General features: G+C 54.7%; 1 protein-coding gene across 12 annotated transcripts in view; it reads right to left on the bottom strand.

The window, feature by feature from the left end:
• Nucleotides 1–139: 139 nt before the first annotated feature.
• KMT2D (lysine methyltransferase 2D) overlaps nt 140–19,413 on the bottom strand; it is a 40,379-nt gene continuing 21,105 nt past the window's right edge. For 6 of the 12 annotated variants that reach the window (XM_086399651.1, XM_086399656.1, XM_086399658.1 and 3 more), the window contains exons 33-56: nt 19,224–19,403; nt 19,010–19,146; nt 16,930–18,791; nt 15,259–15,382; nt 15,028–15,112; nt 14,856–14,937; nt 14,532–14,764; nt 11,507–14,431; nt 11,231–11,371; nt 10,939–11,106; nt 10,621–10,780; nt 9,917–9,992; nt 9,559–9,734; nt 9,320–9,450; nt 8,539–8,671; nt 8,333–8,460; nt 7,039–8,179; nt 5,942–6,078; nt 5,697–5,827; nt 5,161–5,208; nt 3,719–4,004; nt 3,413–3,486; nt 3,176–3,284; nt 140–3,043 (exon numbers count right to left, since the gene is read on the bottom strand). In XM_086399651.1, coding sequence (XP_086255777.1) covers nt 2,951–3,043; nt 3,176–3,284; nt 3,413–3,486; nt 3,719–4,004; nt 5,161–5,208; nt 5,697–5,827; nt 5,942–6,078; nt 7,039–8,179; nt 8,333–8,460; nt 8,539–8,671; nt 9,320–9,450; nt 9,559–9,734; nt 9,917–9,992; nt 10,621–10,780; nt 10,939–11,106; nt 11,231–11,371; nt 11,507–14,431; nt 14,532–14,764; nt 14,856–14,937; nt 15,028–15,112; nt 15,259–15,382; nt 16,930–18,791; nt 19,010–19,146; nt 19,224–19,403 — 8,760 coding nt within the window. In that variant the 3' untranslated portion in view covers nt 140–2,950. The remainder of the gene's footprint in view (nt 3,044–3,175; nt 3,285–3,412; nt 3,487–3,718; nt 4,005–5,160; nt 5,209–5,696; nt 5,828–5,941; nt 6,079–7,038; nt 8,180–8,332; nt 8,461–8,538; nt 8,672–9,319; nt 9,451–9,558; nt 9,735–9,916; nt 9,993–10,620; nt 10,781–10,938; nt 11,107–11,230; nt 11,372–11,506; nt 14,432–14,531; nt 14,765–14,855; nt 14,938–15,027; nt 15,113–15,258; nt 15,383–16,929; nt 18,792–19,009; nt 19,147–19,223; nt 19,404–19,413) is intronic. The other 6 variants (XM_086399655.1, XM_086399657.1, XM_086399660.1 and 3 more) reach the window with 5 other exon arrangements.

Raw genomic sequence — 19,413 nt, 5'->3', positions numbered from 1 at the left:
TACGTCAGAACCTACGCAAGCCAAGGGTGGAAAGCGGGGAGCTCACCCTTCTGGTGTGTCCTGGCCTCAGAAACCGCCCTCCCCGGGTCCTCAGACCTCACTGATCCCACCGGCGGCGAGGGTGACGGGACGGAGTCGCTTGTATTTAAAATGTTCTTTTTTTTATTTGTCGTTTAAAAACAAACTTGGAAGAAGCAAAATCCAAAACTTGCCCTTTGCCTCTTGCAACATAAATTATGTACACTTCAGAATGATCGCTGATACAAAACATGCCAAGGACAGGGGCGCTGGGGGTGGAAGGAGAGAGGGCACTTTAAAAAAGGGAATCATTTCATCCGTTGTTACGAAGGACCAACCTTGCTGTACAGGATACACACAACACAAAATAAAGTCTTCACGGGATTCACACTTGTCAGAGATTTATTTTTTAAAAAGGGGGAGGGTCCTGGAGGTGAGGGGAGAAGACCATAAATGGGAAAAAAACTGAAAATTGAATATGTGCAAGTGTAAACCAACCCAAAGTACAAACATGGGGGGGGCGAGGGGGAGGGAGGGAATTCTGATGCAATTATACAGGCGGGGTACTTAAAAAAAAAAAAAAACCAACAACCAAAATTCCAACCTTGTAGCTTGGGTCTGAGTTAGTTTATATAAAAATTAAAAACTGTATAAGGTTTCTTCACTAAATTCTACAGGACTATCAGATACCTAGCATATGCTTACAAAGTCTGCCCCATCCCCTTTTCCCAATCCCAGGGCCCAAGCCCCAATCAGAGCCTGACTGGCAGGAGCCAATCTCCCCTTCCCTGTAACCTAGACCTTTTGCTCTTGGAAAAGGAACATCCAATACCTTTGGGGGCAGAAGCCCAGTCTCCCCACTGTGATTTCATTACAGTGGTTTCTGTGGGGGTGGGGGATGTTATTCTCTTAAAACATTTGCAGCTTGAAACAGTTGAGGAAGCAGCTTAAAAAAAAAAAAAATTCCCTACCCCCATCAATCTGCAACCCCCCAAATTCAAAAACAAACAAAAACAAACCTAAAATCACAACAGCGACCGTGCTCCCCCTCCAGCAGGCCCACCCATACACCACCACCAAGCCCACCCCCACACTCCAGACATTTGATTCTTGAAAATATTAATTACAAAATGCCCTTTGCCCACAGCCCCTAGGAGAGAACTGCATATAAGCTTCATCTTCATCCCCATGGCTCCCTACCAGAGAGGGGTCTGGGGCCTCACCCACCCCCTGATCTACCCCTACCCCCAGGAAGAGGTTCAACTGCAGCACAAGCTTGGGCAGAAAGGGGAAGGAAAGGGAGGCAGGGGAACCCATTACCCTCTGGCTCCCCCTGGGGCCAGCTCACTTTTGTGCGTTATAACATAGTCCAACTATACAAAAGGGGGTGGGAATCGCCCAGCCTCTATACCCCCACCTTACAGCAGTCACAGCCAGGGGGTGGGGAGGAGGGGGTGAGGAAAAGGGCGGTAGGTTGGGTAATGGAGGGGGCTCCCCCACAAGGGGAGCTCCATGTATCCGCCCCACACCCCCCTACCATTTATAAACTGGTTTTGTAAAAAGAAAATAGATATATTTATATAGAATATATAAAGCACAAAAATTAGTAGTTTTACATTTGCTCTCCCCGGGGGTGGGGGGAGAGGGGAGGGTTCTCACCTCCAGCCGGCTCCCCCATGCCCCACAAGACTATGTACAATCCCATGTATAAATAGATAAATACCCCCCACCCTCCCCGCGCTGACACTAAGCTCCCCCACCCCCACATCACCACCCCTTCTCACCAGACCAGCAGCAGTTTGGTGACTGAGGGAAAGTGGGAGCTCCGGGCCACACCCTGCCTCACTGGGTATGGGCATGCCACTCAGGGATAGCCCTCACCCTACCACCCACCCACCCCATCCAGGGGCTGGAGGGCAAATGGGCTCATGATGGGGTTGGGAAAACAGGAGGGAGATACTCTGGTCCTAAGTTGAGCACACCCCTCCTGCCCCCATGTCCAGATGGAGAAGGAAGTCCTAGAGCAACTAGGGGCCAGTCATCCCCAATCTTCATCATCATTAGCCTCAACCACCATCCCATGCCCGTAATTAAAAACAAAGATGGATTTTTTGTTGTTGTTTTTTCTTCTTCCTCCTACCCCCCTTCCACCCACTCAGAAGAGGGCAGTGAGGTGGGGGAGAGGGTTGGGGCAGTAGGGGGCTTGGAGAGGGTCTCACATTTCAAAACAGCAAAAAATCCAACACTTAAATGAGGTAGGTGTGGGTGCGGGGTCTCCTTGCCCGGCTTGCCTGGCTTGCCCTCCTGGGCAGCTGGGCGCCTCTTTCCCATTCATGTTGCATTTGTCAGAGTGGAAAACAAGGAAACACAACCCATAGAGAGACAGAAACACAGAGGAGAAGAGGGAGACAGAGACAGATCGAGAGGGAAGGGGATGGGGGTGAGGGTGGGGGCAGGACCCGGCAGGCAGGGCCAGGTGTGGGACCCGGCCTTTGGGATTGTCAAGCTTAGTCAAGTCTCTTTGCAGCCTTGAGTTGGGCCAGAGAGGTCGGTGGGAGCAGCAGGGCTGTGAGGCCCGGCCACACATCCTCCTCCCGCCTCCCTGCTGCCTCCCAGATGCTTCTGGGTAGTTCCCGGCCCATATCCCCCTCAAACCTGAGATGCCCAATGGCTGCTTCTGTCTGGCCCCTCCTGGAGCTGGGGGCAGAGATGCCAGCCTGGGGGCCGGTGGCGGGGAAGAGGGTCATCCCTGGTGCCCAGGGTGGGCTTGGCCTAGGGCCCTCTGCCCCAGCCTCCTGCTCCAGGGGCTCCGGTCAGCCGGCAGCCCCAGCCCTGGGTCCTGGCTCTGGCTGCTACCTCTCTTCCCCCTCATCCCTTTCAGGGAAGAGGTTGGGGGTGGGGGGACTCCCCTGCCTGGTAGCCTCAAAGCTTCTTAGTTCATCCATTTCCGACAATTCCAGGCTCCACAGTGGCAGGGGATCTTGTGCTGATCGTCCTCAAAATCAAACTGATAGTCATATGTCAGCTGGAAAGAGAAGAGGGCACAATCAAGGCCAGTCCACCAGAGGAAGTGGGGGAGGGCGGTGGCCTTGGGATTGGACTTTGGGCAGAGAAGAGGGAGCTGCTCTGTCACTCACTAAGAGACGCTTCCTCTTACCTCCTCTCCTTTGGGGATTCGCCGGCTGGAGATGATGATGATTTTGTCCTCCTTGTCAAATGTCACAACTTCCGCCACACAGTTAGGAGCACAAGAATGGTTAATGTACCTAGGCAGTGGGACAAAGGCAGAAATATCAAGCTACTGGGTTGGATGATGCTGGTTCCTTGTTGGCCTACCCCCAGAGTACCACCCTGAGGGACTCCTAAATCCCTTCTTGCTCATCCCTCTTCTCACCTGGCGGGGCCTCCGGTCAACGTAGCATCAATGACATGTTCATTGTTTATTCGAAACATGTAGATGCCTCGATTCTAGAAAGGCAGAGGTTGCAGAAGGGGCAAGAGTATCAGAGAAGGGCAGGAGTGGTGGTGGTGGGGTCAGGTGGTGGGCTTGGGCAGTGAGCTCATCTTCATTTCTTACTCTTCCTTTCTCCTGCCTCTCCCCTCCTCTTCCCACAGCAGCTTTCCACCTGCTCCTCTGGCCCCAATCCTGCCCCTGCCCCTTGGCTAAGTGCACCATGATGGCCCCTCTGCCAGCCCATACCTGCTCCTCATAGATTTTCTCCCGCCGGTTGGCCACCTCATTGCGAATGATGGTGCCAATGTACTCAATGACCATTGTGTGCTTTTCTAGGTCCTTGGCTGCATAGAGACCCAGGCCCTGGATACGGGAGCGAGCCAGATAGACATTGTTCTTCCACTCAGTGCGCAGCCGCCGGTACTGAGATGACTTGGAGTGCACAAACTGCTTGCTGTACGGGGTGTTGGTCTCTCCTGTGAAGGTGCTCTGATATGCCTTGGACATGCTGGTGCTGTTCAGAGTGTGGGGCCTGGGAGGTGATACAGTCCATAGTCCATGACAAGACAGCTCTAGCCCAGACCGGGCACACACCACCCGCTTCCTCCCTGGGATGTGTAACACTCCAATGAGGGCACGTGCTGCCTTGGGAGTGGAGTAGAGGCATCTGAGTCTTGGCTGTGGTGAGGCAGCAACTAGCTACGGGGACCCTTCCAACACCCTGTGTGGTGGAGAGAGCCCAGGATGGCGGGGTGGGGTGTGAAGGGAGGGGAGGGGCACTGATTCCCCTACACTGAGCCTGCTCTCCCATCTCCCCGCCTTCTACCACCCTCCTGCCAAACCAGACTCAAGGCCATGCTCACGACCTCTGGGAGGTCTTCCCCAAGCAGCCCAGGCCTGGAATTTAGGCTCACGGATTTGTTCAAATCTCTGAGTCCTATCTCCTGCTCGTGCTGGAAGCTCCGCAAACGGGGGCCATGTCTACCACACTGGGCTGGATGTGAATTAAAACTGGCCCTGAATTCACAGCCAAATGGTGGTATCCTTTCCTTTCTTTAGACTGTTCTCTTTCTCTGCCATAACATTGGGCTCTGTGCAGATGGCTCAGTGCAGGGGAATGACTGCTGCCTAGCAGGATGCCTTTTCACCACCCTAGGGCCCCAGCCAAGTTCTTGCCCATCCCAGAGCAGTGGTTTTCAAACTGACTCTTTCTCATACAGCAGAAATCTTGTATTTTTCTTTAACAAAACATTATAGGAATGCCAATACATAAACTAGATGAAAACGGAACTCTTCTGGTTGAATCCAATATGGGGAAGGGGAGAGTTATGCATGGAGAGGGCCAAGTTCTGCCCACTCAGTTTATGTGTTCCAGGGCTTTCTGAAACACAGTTTGAAAACCACTGGTGTAGAGCATCAGGGACCAGGGCTGGCGGGGGTAGAGTCTGACGCTCTACGACAGCCCAAAGAGCAACCGAAGACCTTCAAGAAAGCCCTCCTCTCATGGATTCTGCCTCCCTCTACCCAGGGACCAAGGTCAGGCTACTGTGGTACACAGCAAGAACAGTGAACCACAAGTCAAGAGGTAAGGCTCTGGTCCCAGCTGTGACCTTTGTCTAGTCACTTAACTTTCCTGGGTCTCAGTTTTCTCAGCTGTAAATGGGGATAATACCACCTGCCCTACCTACCTCATAAGGTTGTTGTGAGGATCAAATGAGATAATGGATGTGAAAACGCTTTGAAAAAAAAAGTATAAAGTGCTATACAAATGTAAGGTTTTATTATGTTTTTCTATTATATTCCTAACTATTTATTTTTGACACCAACTCAGCCTGGGGATGGGAAGGTGAATCTAGCACTTGTGGGGCATCTGTCTAAGGTTGGGGAGAATCACAGGCCCCCTGGAAGCAACACAGGAGAGGAGGTGGCATCTGGGTCCTTTACACATAAGATCTCACCACCATCTTCCCAGAACCTCCCCAAGGGCCATTCCCAGGACACCCAAGAGAAGTGTCCCTAGATGCAGGTCAACCCCAAGCACCTGAGAGGCTGGGGGAGGAAAAGGATACCCTAGTGGTACCTGTATACCCTCAAGTCAGGAGGCTAGAGTGAACCCCCAGTCTTTCCAAGGGAACTCTGGTCTGTAACCCCAAACACTCGTAATTAGCCAGAGGGCCCTACCAACCACATACCCACAACCCTTGGTCCAGCCCCACAAGCTCACCGTTTGTAGTGTGTGAGGATTTTAGGCTCTGACCGAGCACAGCCAGTGGGGTTGATCATGAGCGGTAGCTCCATCAGGGGGTGGCGTCCATAGCGGAATAAATAATTTTGACAGCTTTCCACTCCAGGCAGCTGTGGGCACAGGTCACACTCGCTTCAGCCTGAGCACTTCTGGGGCAACACCAACATTTCCAGGGCCCTCCCGGCCCCCAGCCCCCAGCCGCCAGCCCTCGGCCCTTTCCTTACTGATTCAGCTATGCGCAGCACGGCATGCACTGTCAGCCCAAAGAGCTCCTCGCCTTTCAGGTACTCAGGGAAGAGACGCAGCATGTCGGCCTCTTTCCTCATGGCTGCCACAGGCTCAATGATGCGATTCCAAACGGCTAAGAGACAAGGAAAGACAGCAGCCCTCAGAGGCAACTTCTGCTTACTGACCTCAGCCCTCCATCTGATGCTAGGGTGGTTTTCTGTAGCCTGCCCACCTTGCTATCAAGAGGGTGTGTGGTTCTTCAGGAACCTCTCTTGGCCTCCCAGTCTCAGTCTCCCTCAACAAGCCAGGAGGTTTCCCACCCTGGAGGGGCATCAGAGAGCCTTGTGACACAGAAACATGAACCCAGGGCCCAGGATATGCAACACAGTCCATGGATCTTACATGAGAGCCAGAGCAACTCAAGCTCCAGGCATGTTCTGGAGTGAGAAGACTTAGGTTCAGGTTCTAATGCTGGCCATGGGGCCCTTAAGGCAAATATTAGGTAGGTGAAAAAGTTTGTTTGGGTTTTTTTCTAAAACCTGAACGAATATTTTTTTGGCTAACCACTACTTAAATCTCTCCACTACTCAGTTTATGTATAAACTTGGCATAATAATAGTACTTACCTTGAAGGGTTGCATGAACAAAATAACCTACATAAACCACTCAGCTCAGTTTGTGGCACATAATACACACTCACTACAACGTTAATTCTGTTACTTTTACCATTAATACTGAAACCAAGATCAAAAGATTTTATCCAGGGGAAAGCAACCATAAGGAACTCAAGCTTAGGATGAGATTGGGTAAACTGGGTGACAAGGTCTCAGACCCGTATCCTTCAGATCCACTGAGATTAAGAAAAGGAGCTGGAAAGAGAAGCAAAGTATCTTCAATTACATAGAGAATTCAAAGTGGCTGAGAAAGGCCAAAACACTTTCTCTGGAGAACTTCAAGAGACCTCTACCGGCTGGAAGTGGGGGAACAAGATCACTCAATAAGGAGCCTGAAGGTCTCGTCTCAACATCAGAAAGGTGACTCTGGGAGAAACTCGCCCAATGCTATACTATGGCTGCAAGGGTCCCGTGCTCACCCTGCGGAGAGGCGTCCGTGAAGACCATGTCCTCCAGGCCCTGCTCCATGACTTTGATCACGAACTCCGGCCGCCCATTGTTCTCGCCGATGGAGCAGCGGTAGCAGCAGCGGCGGTTGTTAGTGCGGAGGCTCCAGTAGATGCGCGTGGCCTCGTAGCCCACTGGATAGAGGGCAGTGGCACTGTGGAAGTCGGCCATCTGATGGGGCAGCAGCTGTCCGATGGCGTGGAACACAAGGCCCCCCACCCGGAACATGTGCAGCCGCTCTCCCCGCTGGATGATGCTGGCAATCTGCTTCACCTCATCCCGCTCAATGTAGACCCTCCGGAAGACAGCAAAAGAGCTCAGCTCCTGCTCACAGGGCCCCTTGATCTTATGCATTGGACATAGCATGGTCTTGTCCTTGAAGAACATGCACTTGGCGCGGATGGCGCAGGCAAAATGGTAGACGTTGGGGCAACGCATTCGATTGCAGCTGCTGGTGGCACCAGTGCGCTGGCACAGGGAGCACTTGGTGAGCAGGCCTCGGTGCAGGGCAACCTCCACGTTCATCAGCGCCCCGCCCTGGGTCTCATATACCTCTGTGGACCACAGGGCACAGTTGAGATGCACCCACAAGTCCAAGTCCAGGTTCAGCAGGCGGGCAGGCCCATCCGTGGCCCCATCCCCCTCCTCATGACAGAAGCAGCAGCGCCGCATGTCTCGAGGCACCTTGTCAGGTCGCAAGGCTGTGCCGAGCTGTTCCATGAACTCAGCCACTTCCCGCTCATCCTCCTGCCGCACACCACCCTTCTGGATAGTCAGCAGCAGCCGGAGCCGCTTCCAGCGCACCCCCTTCCACTTCTTGAGGCGAGGGGGCCGGGAATCTTCACCTTCTTCAGGAGGCCGGGCTCGGGGCTTGGGCCGGGTAGATTCAGGGGATGAGGCCAGTGGCAGAGGCGAGGGGATGGGTGGCTCAGCTGAGGGTTCAGCTGGAAGTTCAACCAAGGGTTCAGCAGGGGGGCTGGCAGGAGAGGGTGCCAGAGGGGAAGGAGGTGGGGAGGGTTCTTCAGGAGGTGGGGCCGAGAGCTGTCGCACATCCAGGTTGGAGACGTTGTAGGTGTAGCTGTGCTGGGCGGGGGGCTCTGGGGCAGGGCTCTCCTATGGGAAGATAGGAGAGCCCTGTACCGTTAGTGCTGGCTCCTCAATTAACTAGTCACCTCTTTCCTCCCACCCAAATTCCACTCGCCCCAAAGCCCTCTGCCTTCTCTGTCCTAGCCAGATATCCACCCTGTCTTCTAACAACAGACCCACCTGTTTGAGGAGACTCAAGATGTCTAACTGACTCTTGAGTGTATAGCCAGGCAACACAGCATCAAACTGCTTCAGCCAATCAGGGCCAGCCTCTGGGCTCTTGCCTCCCAGACTCTTTTCTTTCCCACCTGCAGGAAGGAAGGGGTCAGAGATTCCCACCACAATCACTCCCCGTGGGCCCCAAGGAGTTTTTCTGCCATACTCACCAGGGCCCTCAGCCTCCCCCTTCTTAGGCTCGATGCCAGCCCGGGCAGGGCTCTCTGGGAACAGCACCTCATAGGAATTGGGGATCTTCATGCTCAGCAGCTCTGCCACTGCCACCATCATGCCATTCAGGTTCTGCCAGGGCAGGAAAGGGGATATGACAGCCATGTCGGCAGAGTGGCAGAGTGAGAACTATCACCAGCTTGGTGGGGACCACAACACCCAGAACGCAGGTCCCTAAGCGGCTTGTCAGTCCTGCCCCTGTGCCATCTGGCTTCTTCTCATGCACCTCTTTTAAAGGCAGCCTTTCTCAAATCGCTGTGGGCATTAATGGGAGCTCACAGAAAGAGACCTGCGGTAACTGGGCTTAGGAAATGACACACGGCGTCCACCCCTTGGAAAGTCCCAGTACACATGAGCAAAGTAAAGGATCTGCAGAGTCTTGTAACAAAGAAACCTGTTTTGCTATTTTAACTGAGATTTCCAATTTCCTTTGATCACAAGACCCTGATAACATTTTCAAAAAAAAAAAAAAACAGAATTCCATGCAATGTGACTGGGGGGACATGTTTAGTAACACTTTACCCCTGAACTATGAGCTCCTTGAGGGCAGGGCAGCCCCTTGTGCTACATTTTTTCTAATCCCACACTCCAGCTCAGTGTGGGATTTCATTCACAGGAGGTCCTCAATACACAGGTTTAAATGACTGGATTTATCCAGAGAAGCTGGACTGCCCTCTGACTGGCATCCCCTCCTGGCCCAGAGGCATCCCCAGGACATACCTTGGCGGCAGCAGCAGAAACCGTTAGCATGACTGACACCTCGCTTCCTTTGCCCTTTTCCCAAGTTGGGGCAGGCAGCTTCCTGGTGGTCTCCAGATCCAAGACTCCATAAGGTTTGCTCTCTGGGAAGACTGAATGACAAAGAAGGACCTGTGTAAGCTCCAGCTGCCTCACTCCCTGACCTCTGACAATGCAGCCTGGCCAGGCCAAGCCGGGTCCAGGCCCAGAGTCACCTCTACCTGGAATGCTGGCCCGAGGAATGATGGGGATGACGGGGGAGAGAGCCCGGTCATCCTGCTCCCACCGGCCTGAGCCCAGCTGAGGGAAACGGGGAGCCTCCTCCCCCAGGATGCTCTCAGGGGATGAAGCTGGCACGATGCTGTCAGGAGAATCGCTGTCCTCATCACTCTCCATCCTGTGGGCCAAAAGTAGACACTCACTGCTATAGCCCAGCAGGTGCCCCCTCCCAAATCTAGAGATTTGTGGATGTTACAGCCCTATTTGAAATCTGCCATTGGTCAAAAGAAAAAAACAAGGAAAAATGAGCAACTGGTACCCCACCCCAATTCCTCATCCCCATCTCTGCCCCTTCCACACCTGACATCCTCAGTCTGATTGTGAGGGGGGGTAGGCAAAGCGGCCAGCAGGTCTAGACTTTTCACTTCTGAAGCATCTGCAGGGTAGGGAGAAGAAAAGTCAGGCTGAGGTCAGGCCAGAGCTGCTGGTGCTTTCTCCCACGATTCAGGCCTAACGGGTATAAGATCTAGCTCAGTTCTATGACCACTATCTACTCATCCACCCATCTGCCAGTTTGGGGTACATGAGCTATAAATTTATTGAGCCTTTCTAAAGAATGTACTCTGCAGTGTACGCTCATTGGTTATAGTCTTTCAACAACTCCATTAAGTGAGTATTGTTTTTATTTTAGAGTGAGAAAATTGAGGCTCACACAAGTCAATCAAGTTACTCGGCTACAGTAGCCCAGCTAAATGAATGCAGGAGCCAGAGTTCAAATCCAGATCTGACTGGAGTTCATACCCTGTGGGTAAGGAAACTTGGGTCATTCCTCAAAAACAAAAGCTTCATTAATATTCTCCCTGCCCTGCTGCCTTTGCTCTGGACTCCAGAAGCCCCTCCTTGGCTCCAACAAATCAGTCCCGAAGAGGCCCTTCCTATCTGAAGTACCATCTGTTGTGTATGCACACACAGCAACACACAACCCACTCCTACCCCAAACCCTACCACAGGACCCTAGCCACCAAGACGGGGCCGAGAGGCAGCCCACTCTGCCCCTGACTTACCCCTCAGCACCCCTTCAGTATCCCGGGCACAGGCGGCATCCTTGGGGTGCTCCCCCAGCTCTTCAGATGGAGTGACGCCATTAACCATCTTCTGCTGCACCGATGGGGGTGGGGTGGGGGGCAGCGACGAGGGTGGTGTCGGCGGGTTACTCAGGTTATTCTGGGGGCGGGGTGGGGTGTTGTGTGCAAGATGGCATAGGGAGACTGACATAATCTCCTGGCCCCACACTCCATCAGCCCTTTGCTCAAGTCTGCCACCCCCAACTCCACCTCCCCAAGAACCTCATCATCCCCAAAAGGTACTGCCATTTTTCTGACCTTGGTAAGCAGCTGGGAATAGTAGTCAGGGCCCGTGGGCAGCACCCCACTTCCAAAGGCCCCCCTCAGCTGGCACTGCCCACTGATCGGACAGCCGCTGCCAAAGGGAGCAAAGAGGCTAAAATTGGCGGTGATGGTAGGCTCCGTGAGGGGCAACAGGGACAGCTCCTAGAAGGGGAAAGATGACAAGGTTGGAATCCTGCAGCATGTACCTCTCTGCTACCGCACAGCTGGGGGCCAGGCTGCCCCCTTATCCTGGGATGGGACCAGGGGACTGGCTCCTGGGGGTCACCTGTTTCAGCTGTTTCAGCAAGGCCTCGCTGGCCCTGACCCCGTCCTCCTTCCGCAGCTTCTTTCGGGAGCTCACCAACCTGTCGCTTGCCTTCTGTACCCGCTTGGGCTTCGGTGTCAAAGGCTTCCTTGCTGCTGTATCCTAAGTCGGACAAACCCACAGTGAAGGCCACCGTGCCCCTCAGCGCCCTCACCTCTTGTTTAGCCCAGACCTGCTCGCTCTACCCCTGGGCTCCAGGCCCCACAAGGTCTGCTCCACTCTAACTGGAGTACTCACCTCCTTGGTGCTGGGGGTACCCTGTGGTTTCTGCTCCAGCCCAGCAAGCTTGCTGTCAATGTGCCCGTTGATCTCAGCTCGCAGCCCCTCAGGCCCCCGCCCAGTGCTGAGTTGCACATTCTTTGCTCGTAGAAGCTTCTGCAAGAGCAGATGCCCGGCTTCTGAGCGGGGCCCTGCCAGCAGGAGGTGGTTGCTGGTACCTGGTGCCCCCACAGGCTCCCCGTTGGCCTCCCTCTTCACCGCCTGGGACCCCAGGGCACATGGCTCTTCCCGAGGCTCCTGCTTGATGTTGAGATGCGGTGGCTCAGGTACCACCTGCCCATTCACCTGGTCCAGATGCCCAGGTACCAGGCTGCTTTGCTCCAGCTTCTGGGCTTCCGCTAGGTGGTCTGGGGGGTCCCAAGGTCCCAGTCCCTTGCCAAAGAAGGTATCCGCAAGCTGGGCAGCAGCAGGTGAGACCCTCCCAGGAGGAAGCTCCAAGGGTGGCCCCTGGGGCTTGGGGGTTCCTGGCTGGGTGGTAGGGAGCTGGGCCTCTGAGGGGAGCTGGGAGCTAGGGGAAGGTAATTGGGAGGAAGGTCTCTTTGGCTCTTGGGGGCTGGATGGTGGAGGTGTGGGATGGACAGGGCCAAGAACTGGTCCTGTGGATAAGGCTCCTTGTGGGGCGGGGAGTCGGGGTGGGCCCTGAGGTCGAAGCCCGGCCCCTAGCTCCTGAAGAGGGCCTGTCTGGGATCCAGGGAAGCCCCCAAGTTGGGGCTGGCGGCCCAGGAGGCCTTGGAGGGGAGAGGGCTGGGTCCCAGGCTCCTGGTATGGTGGGGCCTGGCGTGCTGCCTGACTCTGCTGTAGCTGCCGCTGCATGAGAAGTGCATGGAGCTGCTGCTGCTGCTGAGGACTCAAATGCCGCAGCTGTGGGTTTTTGGCCAGGACTCCTTGGAGCTGTGCCCGAAGCTGACCCACTGTAGGCATGACCCCAGCCCCTGGCAGGCTCTGCCCAGACTGCGGGACAGATCCCGGCTTGGCAGGCTGTGGCCCTATGTTATTTTGCATGGGCCGCTCTAGTCCAAGGGGCTGTTGGGAGCTCAGAAGGTTCTGGGTCACGGATCCAGGCTGTTCCCCTAAGGAAACAGAGGATTGGGCCAGTAGGTGGGGCACAGACGAGGCCTCAGATGATCCACTGCCTGGTTGCCCATGGCTTCCTGCACCTGCTGTGTGGAGCAAGTTAACCGGCGGCTGCTGTTGTCCTGGGAGCCTCAGAGGTGGCTGCAGCTGCAGAGAGTTGGGCTGAGGCTGGGCCTGGGGCTGGACAAGAAGGAGTTGTGAGTCCCCAGACAGTGAGGGCTTCACCTCTCCTGGTTCAGGGGCCACGGACTCTGGTACAGTCCCCATTGGTAAGGGCCCTCCCTGATGTGTGGAGGACCCCTCACTGGCCTCTGAAGGAAGAGCTGTCTCTACAATGCTTTGTTCCTTGCCCGTTAGGATAAGGGTTGGGCCCAGGGCTCCGGGGCTAGAAAAGTGTTGCAGAGGCTTGGCTGGCATGCCAGGGCCAAGTGTCATCTGTTGCTGCTGCTGTTGCTGTTGAGGAGACAGTAAAGCTCGACTCTGGCTCAAGAGGCCCATCTGCTGCTGCTGTTGAAGCTGCTGCTGCTGCTGCTGCTGCTGTTGAAGCTGCTGCTGCTGCTGTTGAAGCTGCTGCTGCTGCTGCTGTTGTTGAAGCTGCTGCTGCTGCTGTTGTTGAAGCTGCTGTTGCTGCTGCTGTTGTTGAAGCTGTTGTTGCTGCTGTTGCTGTTGAAGCTGCTGTTGCTGCTGCTGCTGCTGTTGTAGCTGCTGTTGCTGCTGCTGCTGTTGTAGCTGCTGTTGCTGCTGTAACTGCTGCTGCTGCTGTTGTAGCTGCTGTTGCTGCTGCTGTTGTTGAAGTTGTTGCTGCTGTTGTTGAAGCTGTTGGTGTTGTTGAAGTTGCTGCTGCTGCTGCTGTTGCAACTGTTGCTGCTGCAAGGCAGCCATGGGCTGAGCGCCCACTTTGGGCTGCCCACTGTGTGGCATCAGACCCTGTTGAAGATGGGAAAGCCCAGCCATGGATCCTTGCTGTTGGTGCTGTTGCTGCTGCTGCTGCTGGGATGTGACCAGCCGGTGTCCCATAAGGCCCTGACCCTGCTGTGCCATCTGGGGGGAACTTAGCACCCGTGGCTGGGTCAGGAGCACCTGTCTGTGAGGGCCCTGGGGGCCCAAAGCTCCAGGGTGTGGTTGCTGCTGCTGCAACACTGCGACCTGGGCAGGGCCCAGCATGCCCTGGGGTCCCGGGGGTGGTTGCGGGGACAGCTGCTGGACCAAGAGGCCCTGGTGGCTGCTGGGAGGCAGAAGGCCCTGGGGCTTGGGACCCAGAGCCTGGTTTGCCTGTACTCCCGGGCCCTGCTGCTGTTGCTGCTGGATTGCCACCTGTCCTAGGAGATGCTGCTGCTGCTGCTGTTGCAGTTTCTGGGCCAGCTGCATGCGCTGCTGTTGGAGCTGCAGCTGCCTTTCCTGTAAAAGCCTCGAGTCAGGTCCCAGGCCTCGAAGAGCAAGGTTGCCAGGGAAAAAGCCCCCTGAGGGGCCAGCCAAGGCCCCAGCTCCTCCAGAATGTTGCTGTTGCTGCTGTTGGGCCAGGGTGGTGTTGAGAAAGGGGCCACCAGGCTGTCCAGGTAGGGCCATGCCCCCAGGGGTCAGGCGAAGGCCTGCAGCTTGGCCCCCGGGGGGTCCTTGAGGTGGCTGCAGCCCATGGCCTGGGAGCAGCTGACCAGGAAGCTTGGTGAGTAGCCGGGGACTCTGGGAAGGGCTAAGGGCAAGTACGGCTGAGTGCTGCTGCTGTTGCTGCTGCTGCTGTTGTTGCTGCTGCTGCTGCTTATTCCGATATTCTGCCATTAGGTTAGTGTGCTCCTTCTGCTGCTTCCGGACCTAACACGGGAGGGTCAGGGAGGTCAGCAGGGAGGCTACCCACCAGTGCCACCCCTCTTCCCAGGTTCCTGGTTGCTAGACTGAAGTCTGCCTTCCCTACCTGATCCAGCTGTTTCTGGATCTTGCTCTGTTGTTCTGTAACCAGCTTCAGCTTCTCAGCATCAGCCTCGGGGAACTCCCGGCCAGCCTTCTTGGCAGTGCGCTGCTTGGCACACAGGGCTTTCCGGGACTTGCGGTGCACCCCTATCTGCTCCTCTAGCACCTTCAGTTGCATTTGTAGGAGCTGCTGGGTATGGAACAGCCACTCCTCATACTGCCGCTGGTCAGCCTCATCTGGGAAAGGAAGTGGACCGGTGTCAGGGGATCCAAACCCCTCTTTCCCCAAGCCACTTCCTTGTACATTCCTCCCTATCACCATACTCACTGATTACTCCCTGGGCAAAAGTGGGTGGATTGGGACGAGGCTGGGAGGAGTCACCGGCACCCCGCTCCTGGGATGAGAAAGACTGCTGAAGGGTCATTGTTCTGTAACAGGCCCTAAGAAGTATGGCCCGAAGGCATTGGACCCAAGTTCCTGCTCCCACCAGACCATTTACCTGGCCACTCCCAGCTGCCACATGGTTCTGCAGATCACTGCCGGGCCCCCCTGAGAGCCTCTGAGCTAGCAGGGACACTTGCTGCCTGGAGTCCACCAAAGCAAAGAGGATGAGTTAGTGATGCGGAAAGTTGAAGGGCAGAGAGGTGGGACAAGTAGGAAGGAGGATCATGAAGAATAGGGGAAGGACTGGAAAAGGAAAAAGCCAATGCTCCCACCTCATACCTCTTACCTGTTCATACCAGGTGCCACTCCAATGCTGCCCTGAGCCATCACCTTCTTGATGCCTTTCAAAGCCACCATCTTGGCCTTTGCAATTGGATCAATGATATCTTCTGCAGCAAATTTGTCCAGGTCTAGAGACAGAAGAGCCAAGTGAGCCTGGCACTGAGGTCAATGTTGCAACTCTTTGACTTCCACCAAGCCAAGCAGAACAATGGCATGGCATGGTGGAAAGACCACTGGACTAGAAGCCAGGTAGCATAGGTGACTCAATTCTGTTATTCACAGGACACATAGCTGTTTTTACTTGCATGGTGTTAGGAAAAGGTACTCAGTAAATATTTACTGAACCAATGCATTAAAGTCACTTCACCCCTATGAGCCTCAGTTTACTCTTCTATTTGACATAGATCATGATTCCTTATTCTGCTTATCTCATGGAGCTACTGAGAAGATCATATATGACCAGAATATGAGTTTACTTTATGACCTAGAAAACATTCTTCAAAAGTCATGTTCTTAGGACAACTAAGTGCAGCCCAAGAACCCAAGATATGGGCAGGGTGCCAAAGCCCAATGCCAGAGTTGCTTTGGCCACAACACACACCACCTACAAACCACTATTCTACCTGTTCAGGACACTGGGCAGAAAAAGAGAAACAAGCAGATACCAAATCATCCTAAAATCTTATACACTGCATATTTCTCCACTACTCAGAAAGCTTAACTGACTCCCTACTTTTAAGAAGATTAACCAAACACCTTCTCCTGGTTATTCTGAGGTGGTAAAACAGTTAAAAGGATATGAGGGCCAGGCTTCAAATTCCAGCTGTTAGTTGTATGATATTGAGCAAGTTAATCTTTCTGCCTCAGTTTTCTTTTCTATAATCTAAGATAATAATAGTACCTATTACATGTACACACTGCTGTATTTAAAATGGATAACCAACAAGGACCTACTGTACAACACACAGAACTCTGCTCAATGTTATGTGGTGGCCAAGATGGGAGGGGACTTTGGGTGAGAATGGATGCATGTATATGTACGCCTGAGTCCCTTAGCTGTTCACCTGATGCTCTCCCAATACAAAATTAAAAGTTAAAAAAAAAAATAATGGTACCTATTTAATGTTTTTGTTGTGATGATATTACACAATAAATGCAAAGTCCTCAGCAGTGTTTAGCAGTCATTATTCAATAGATACTATTATAATTTGAGGTCTTCTTCAATCTGGGCCCCCACCTTACCTCTCCAAAGTTAGGGCAGTGCCCACTCGCTTCCTTCCACAAAGCCTACCCCAGCCTAAGCAGTCCACTCATGGTCTCCAAATACACCTGACCTTCCTGCCACTAAGTCTCATTAAGTCTTTTACCAGGCCAGCTACTTCTTGCACCACTCTGCTCCAAGTCCTAAGCTCTGGGTCTCACCACAGCTACAAAGACTCTGCTAATCAGACTTCAGGTGTCCATTCCATTCATTCACTCAAACATCTGAACACCTGCTAGATGCCAGGCACTATTCTCCCTTAAAAGGTACAGTGTTTCTGTCTACACCACTCTGTGTCCAGTCTCCTTAAACTAGGGAGTATCTTGGGTCTGCAACCTCAGAGAGAATTCAGTTAGTGGTAACCGTGATCACTCCTGAGTTACTAAGCCAGTCTCTCCCCCCAGCTGAGATTACCTGTATCAGGGAAAAAGCTGTTAGCCAACTGCTGCTGCATTGCCAGCTGCTGTGGTTTCATGCACATGGACGGTGGCACGGTACCCATTGGCTTCTGTGCCAGCACCGGCTGTGGGTTCTGCTGGGGCACCAAGCCTGCCTGTCCCCCATGCTGCCCACTTAGCATATGCCCTTGGTTGGATACCATGGCCACGGATGGGGCCAGGCGCTGCTGGAGGGCATGAGCTGGTGGCTGGTTGGGCATCAATGGTTGGGCCAAGCCTGGCTGTCGGGAGCCTCCAAGTCCCAGGGCAAGCTGCTGTTGAGGGCCAGCCAAACTGGGAGAAGAGCCCTCATGGGGCAAAGACACAGCCTGGCCAGGGCCTGGGGTGGACAGCAGGGAATGCTGCTGGGGCTGCTGCTGCTGCACAGGCTGCAGCTGTGCTGAAAGCTGCTGCTTCTTTTGCAGCTCTTTCTTCTCATGTTCCAACAGGTCCTCAATGAGCAGGGGTAACTCACTGGCTACCAGTGAGCTCTCCATCTTGTCCAGCTCATCCCCAGATGCATGTCCACCAGGCAAAGTCAGGGCCCCACTCTCTAGCTCAAACTTTTCCAGTAGGGAGGACCCTCCCGGGCCACTTAGTGGGCTGGGCGTCAGCAGGTGAGCTGGTGGTCCTCCTGTGGTCCCAAAGGGGACCTTCTCAGCTGTGTGCCCACTGCTAGAAAAAGGTCCTGTGCCCATTCGAGTGTCCCGGCTGCCCGTCACACTCTGACCTGGCTTCACCCCCAGGCCTAGGGAAGTGGTGACAGGTGCCAGCTCTGCCTTGGGGGTGGTAATGGTAAACTGGCAAGGGGAAGGGTGGCGCCCACCCTCCTCCACCTTGGGCTTCACCTCGGGAAGCCCTGACGCCAGACGGGGCTCAGAGGCATCAGCGGCCGGGGGAGGGCGCTCCTCGGGGCCGAAGGGTCCTGGCTCCACCCCTCGCAACAGAGCCTCTCGTTCAGCCTTTTCATTGGCCGACTCCACCAGCCTCAGATGCTCATTGAAGATGTCCTTCTTGTCCCCCGTGTCCAGCTCAGGGTCAGTATAGGCCAGCAAGTCAAACTCATCCCCATTGAGCAGGTCATCGAGGTGGGGATCATTGGTCTCCAGGTTCTCCAGAGTGCCCAGCTCGTCATCTCCCTTGGCCACATCCACGCCCAGGCCCAGGTGAGCCAGCTCCTCGTCGTCCTCCAAGGCCTTGTGGGCGTCAAAGTCATCATCCAGCTCAGGGTCCTCACAAGGTAGTTTTCCAGCTTCCAGGGTCAGAGGAGGGGGGCGGCCAAGCTCAGTACTGGAGGGGGGCCGGCTGACTAGCTCCAAGCCAGTGGGCAGGTTGGGACCCTTGGTGTGGGGCGTTGGATGGAGGCTGTTGTTCAGTTCAGGAGCTGGTGGGGCTGAAGGTTTCTGTGGGGGAAGGCCTGAGACTGCTAGGCCACGAAGCCCTTCAGGGGCCAGTCGGTGGGAATCCTCAGTTACAGGGTAAAAACGGGGTCTCTGTGGAGGTCCCTGACCGGGAAATGGAGGCCCCCCCGGTCCGAGTCCTTTCTGTACATTGTGCCGCAACTCAATGAACTGGGCAGGACCAGCTGGGCCAGGCACTGGTTCACCAGGGCCAGGCAGGCGGTTGGAAATTCCAGCCAAAGGGGAACCTAGGGTTTGGCGGCCAAGTTCAGGCCCAGGAGTTGATGGAAAGCGCGCAGACATGGTAAGTCGCATGGAAGCTGCTGCTGTTGCCTGTTGCTGCTGCTGCCACAGTTGCTGCTGCTGCTGCTGCTGTAAGGGCAGGGACCCAGGATACGGTGCTCGCTGATAGAAGGCTTGGGAGCCCCCCACCAATTGCCTGGAAGTATACGCAGTAGTAAGATAAAATCAGAATGAAAAAAGAACTAGAACATGGGCTTCCCTAAAGAAGGAAAGAAAGAATGCAGTGAGGGGGAAGGAATGGGGAAGAAAAGAAAGTGATGCTGAGGATTAGAGAGACAGGAAAATCAGGGGCAGTGCACACTGGATACAATATACTCCCTTGATTTTTCCCCGAGGGAAGCCCAGGAGCCTCACCGGCTGTTAACATCCATAGAGGAAGGGGTGGCTGGTGGAGGCGGCCGGGAGAGTCGGTCATCACTGGGGAAAGCCCCTGGCCCCAGGATGGGGCCACCCAGCTTGCTTGGGGGCAGTCCCACAAGGCTGCTCTTGTCCTAGGAAAGATAAGGGTAGATGAAAGTGGGGCCACCTTCAGCATCTTGGATCCACCACCTCTTGCCACTCTACCTACCTGGGTCCCAGCAAAGGGGGTCTGGCCTCGACCCAGCTGCTCAAATGCGGGGCTACTAGGCTCAGCACCCCAGTTGCCTGGGGGTCCCACCGCTCCGGCAGCTGCCGCAGTCTCCTTCTCCTGCCGAAGGGTGTTGCGCTGCATCTGCTGCCGAATTAATAGCTCCCGTAGTCGCTGGCGCTGTGCAGGG

Source organism: Bos grunniens, chromosome 5, assembly GCF_055505025.1.
Source record: "Bos grunniens cultivar Pamir isolate PY7600 chromosome 5, Bosgru_T2T1.0, whole genome shotgun sequence".
NCBI lineage: Eukaryota > Metazoa > Chordata > Mammalia > Artiodactyla > Bovidae > Bos > Bos grunniens.
The sequence above is the reverse complement of the archived record's forward strand: the minus strand, read 5'-3'. Positions and strand labels throughout refer to the sequence as shown.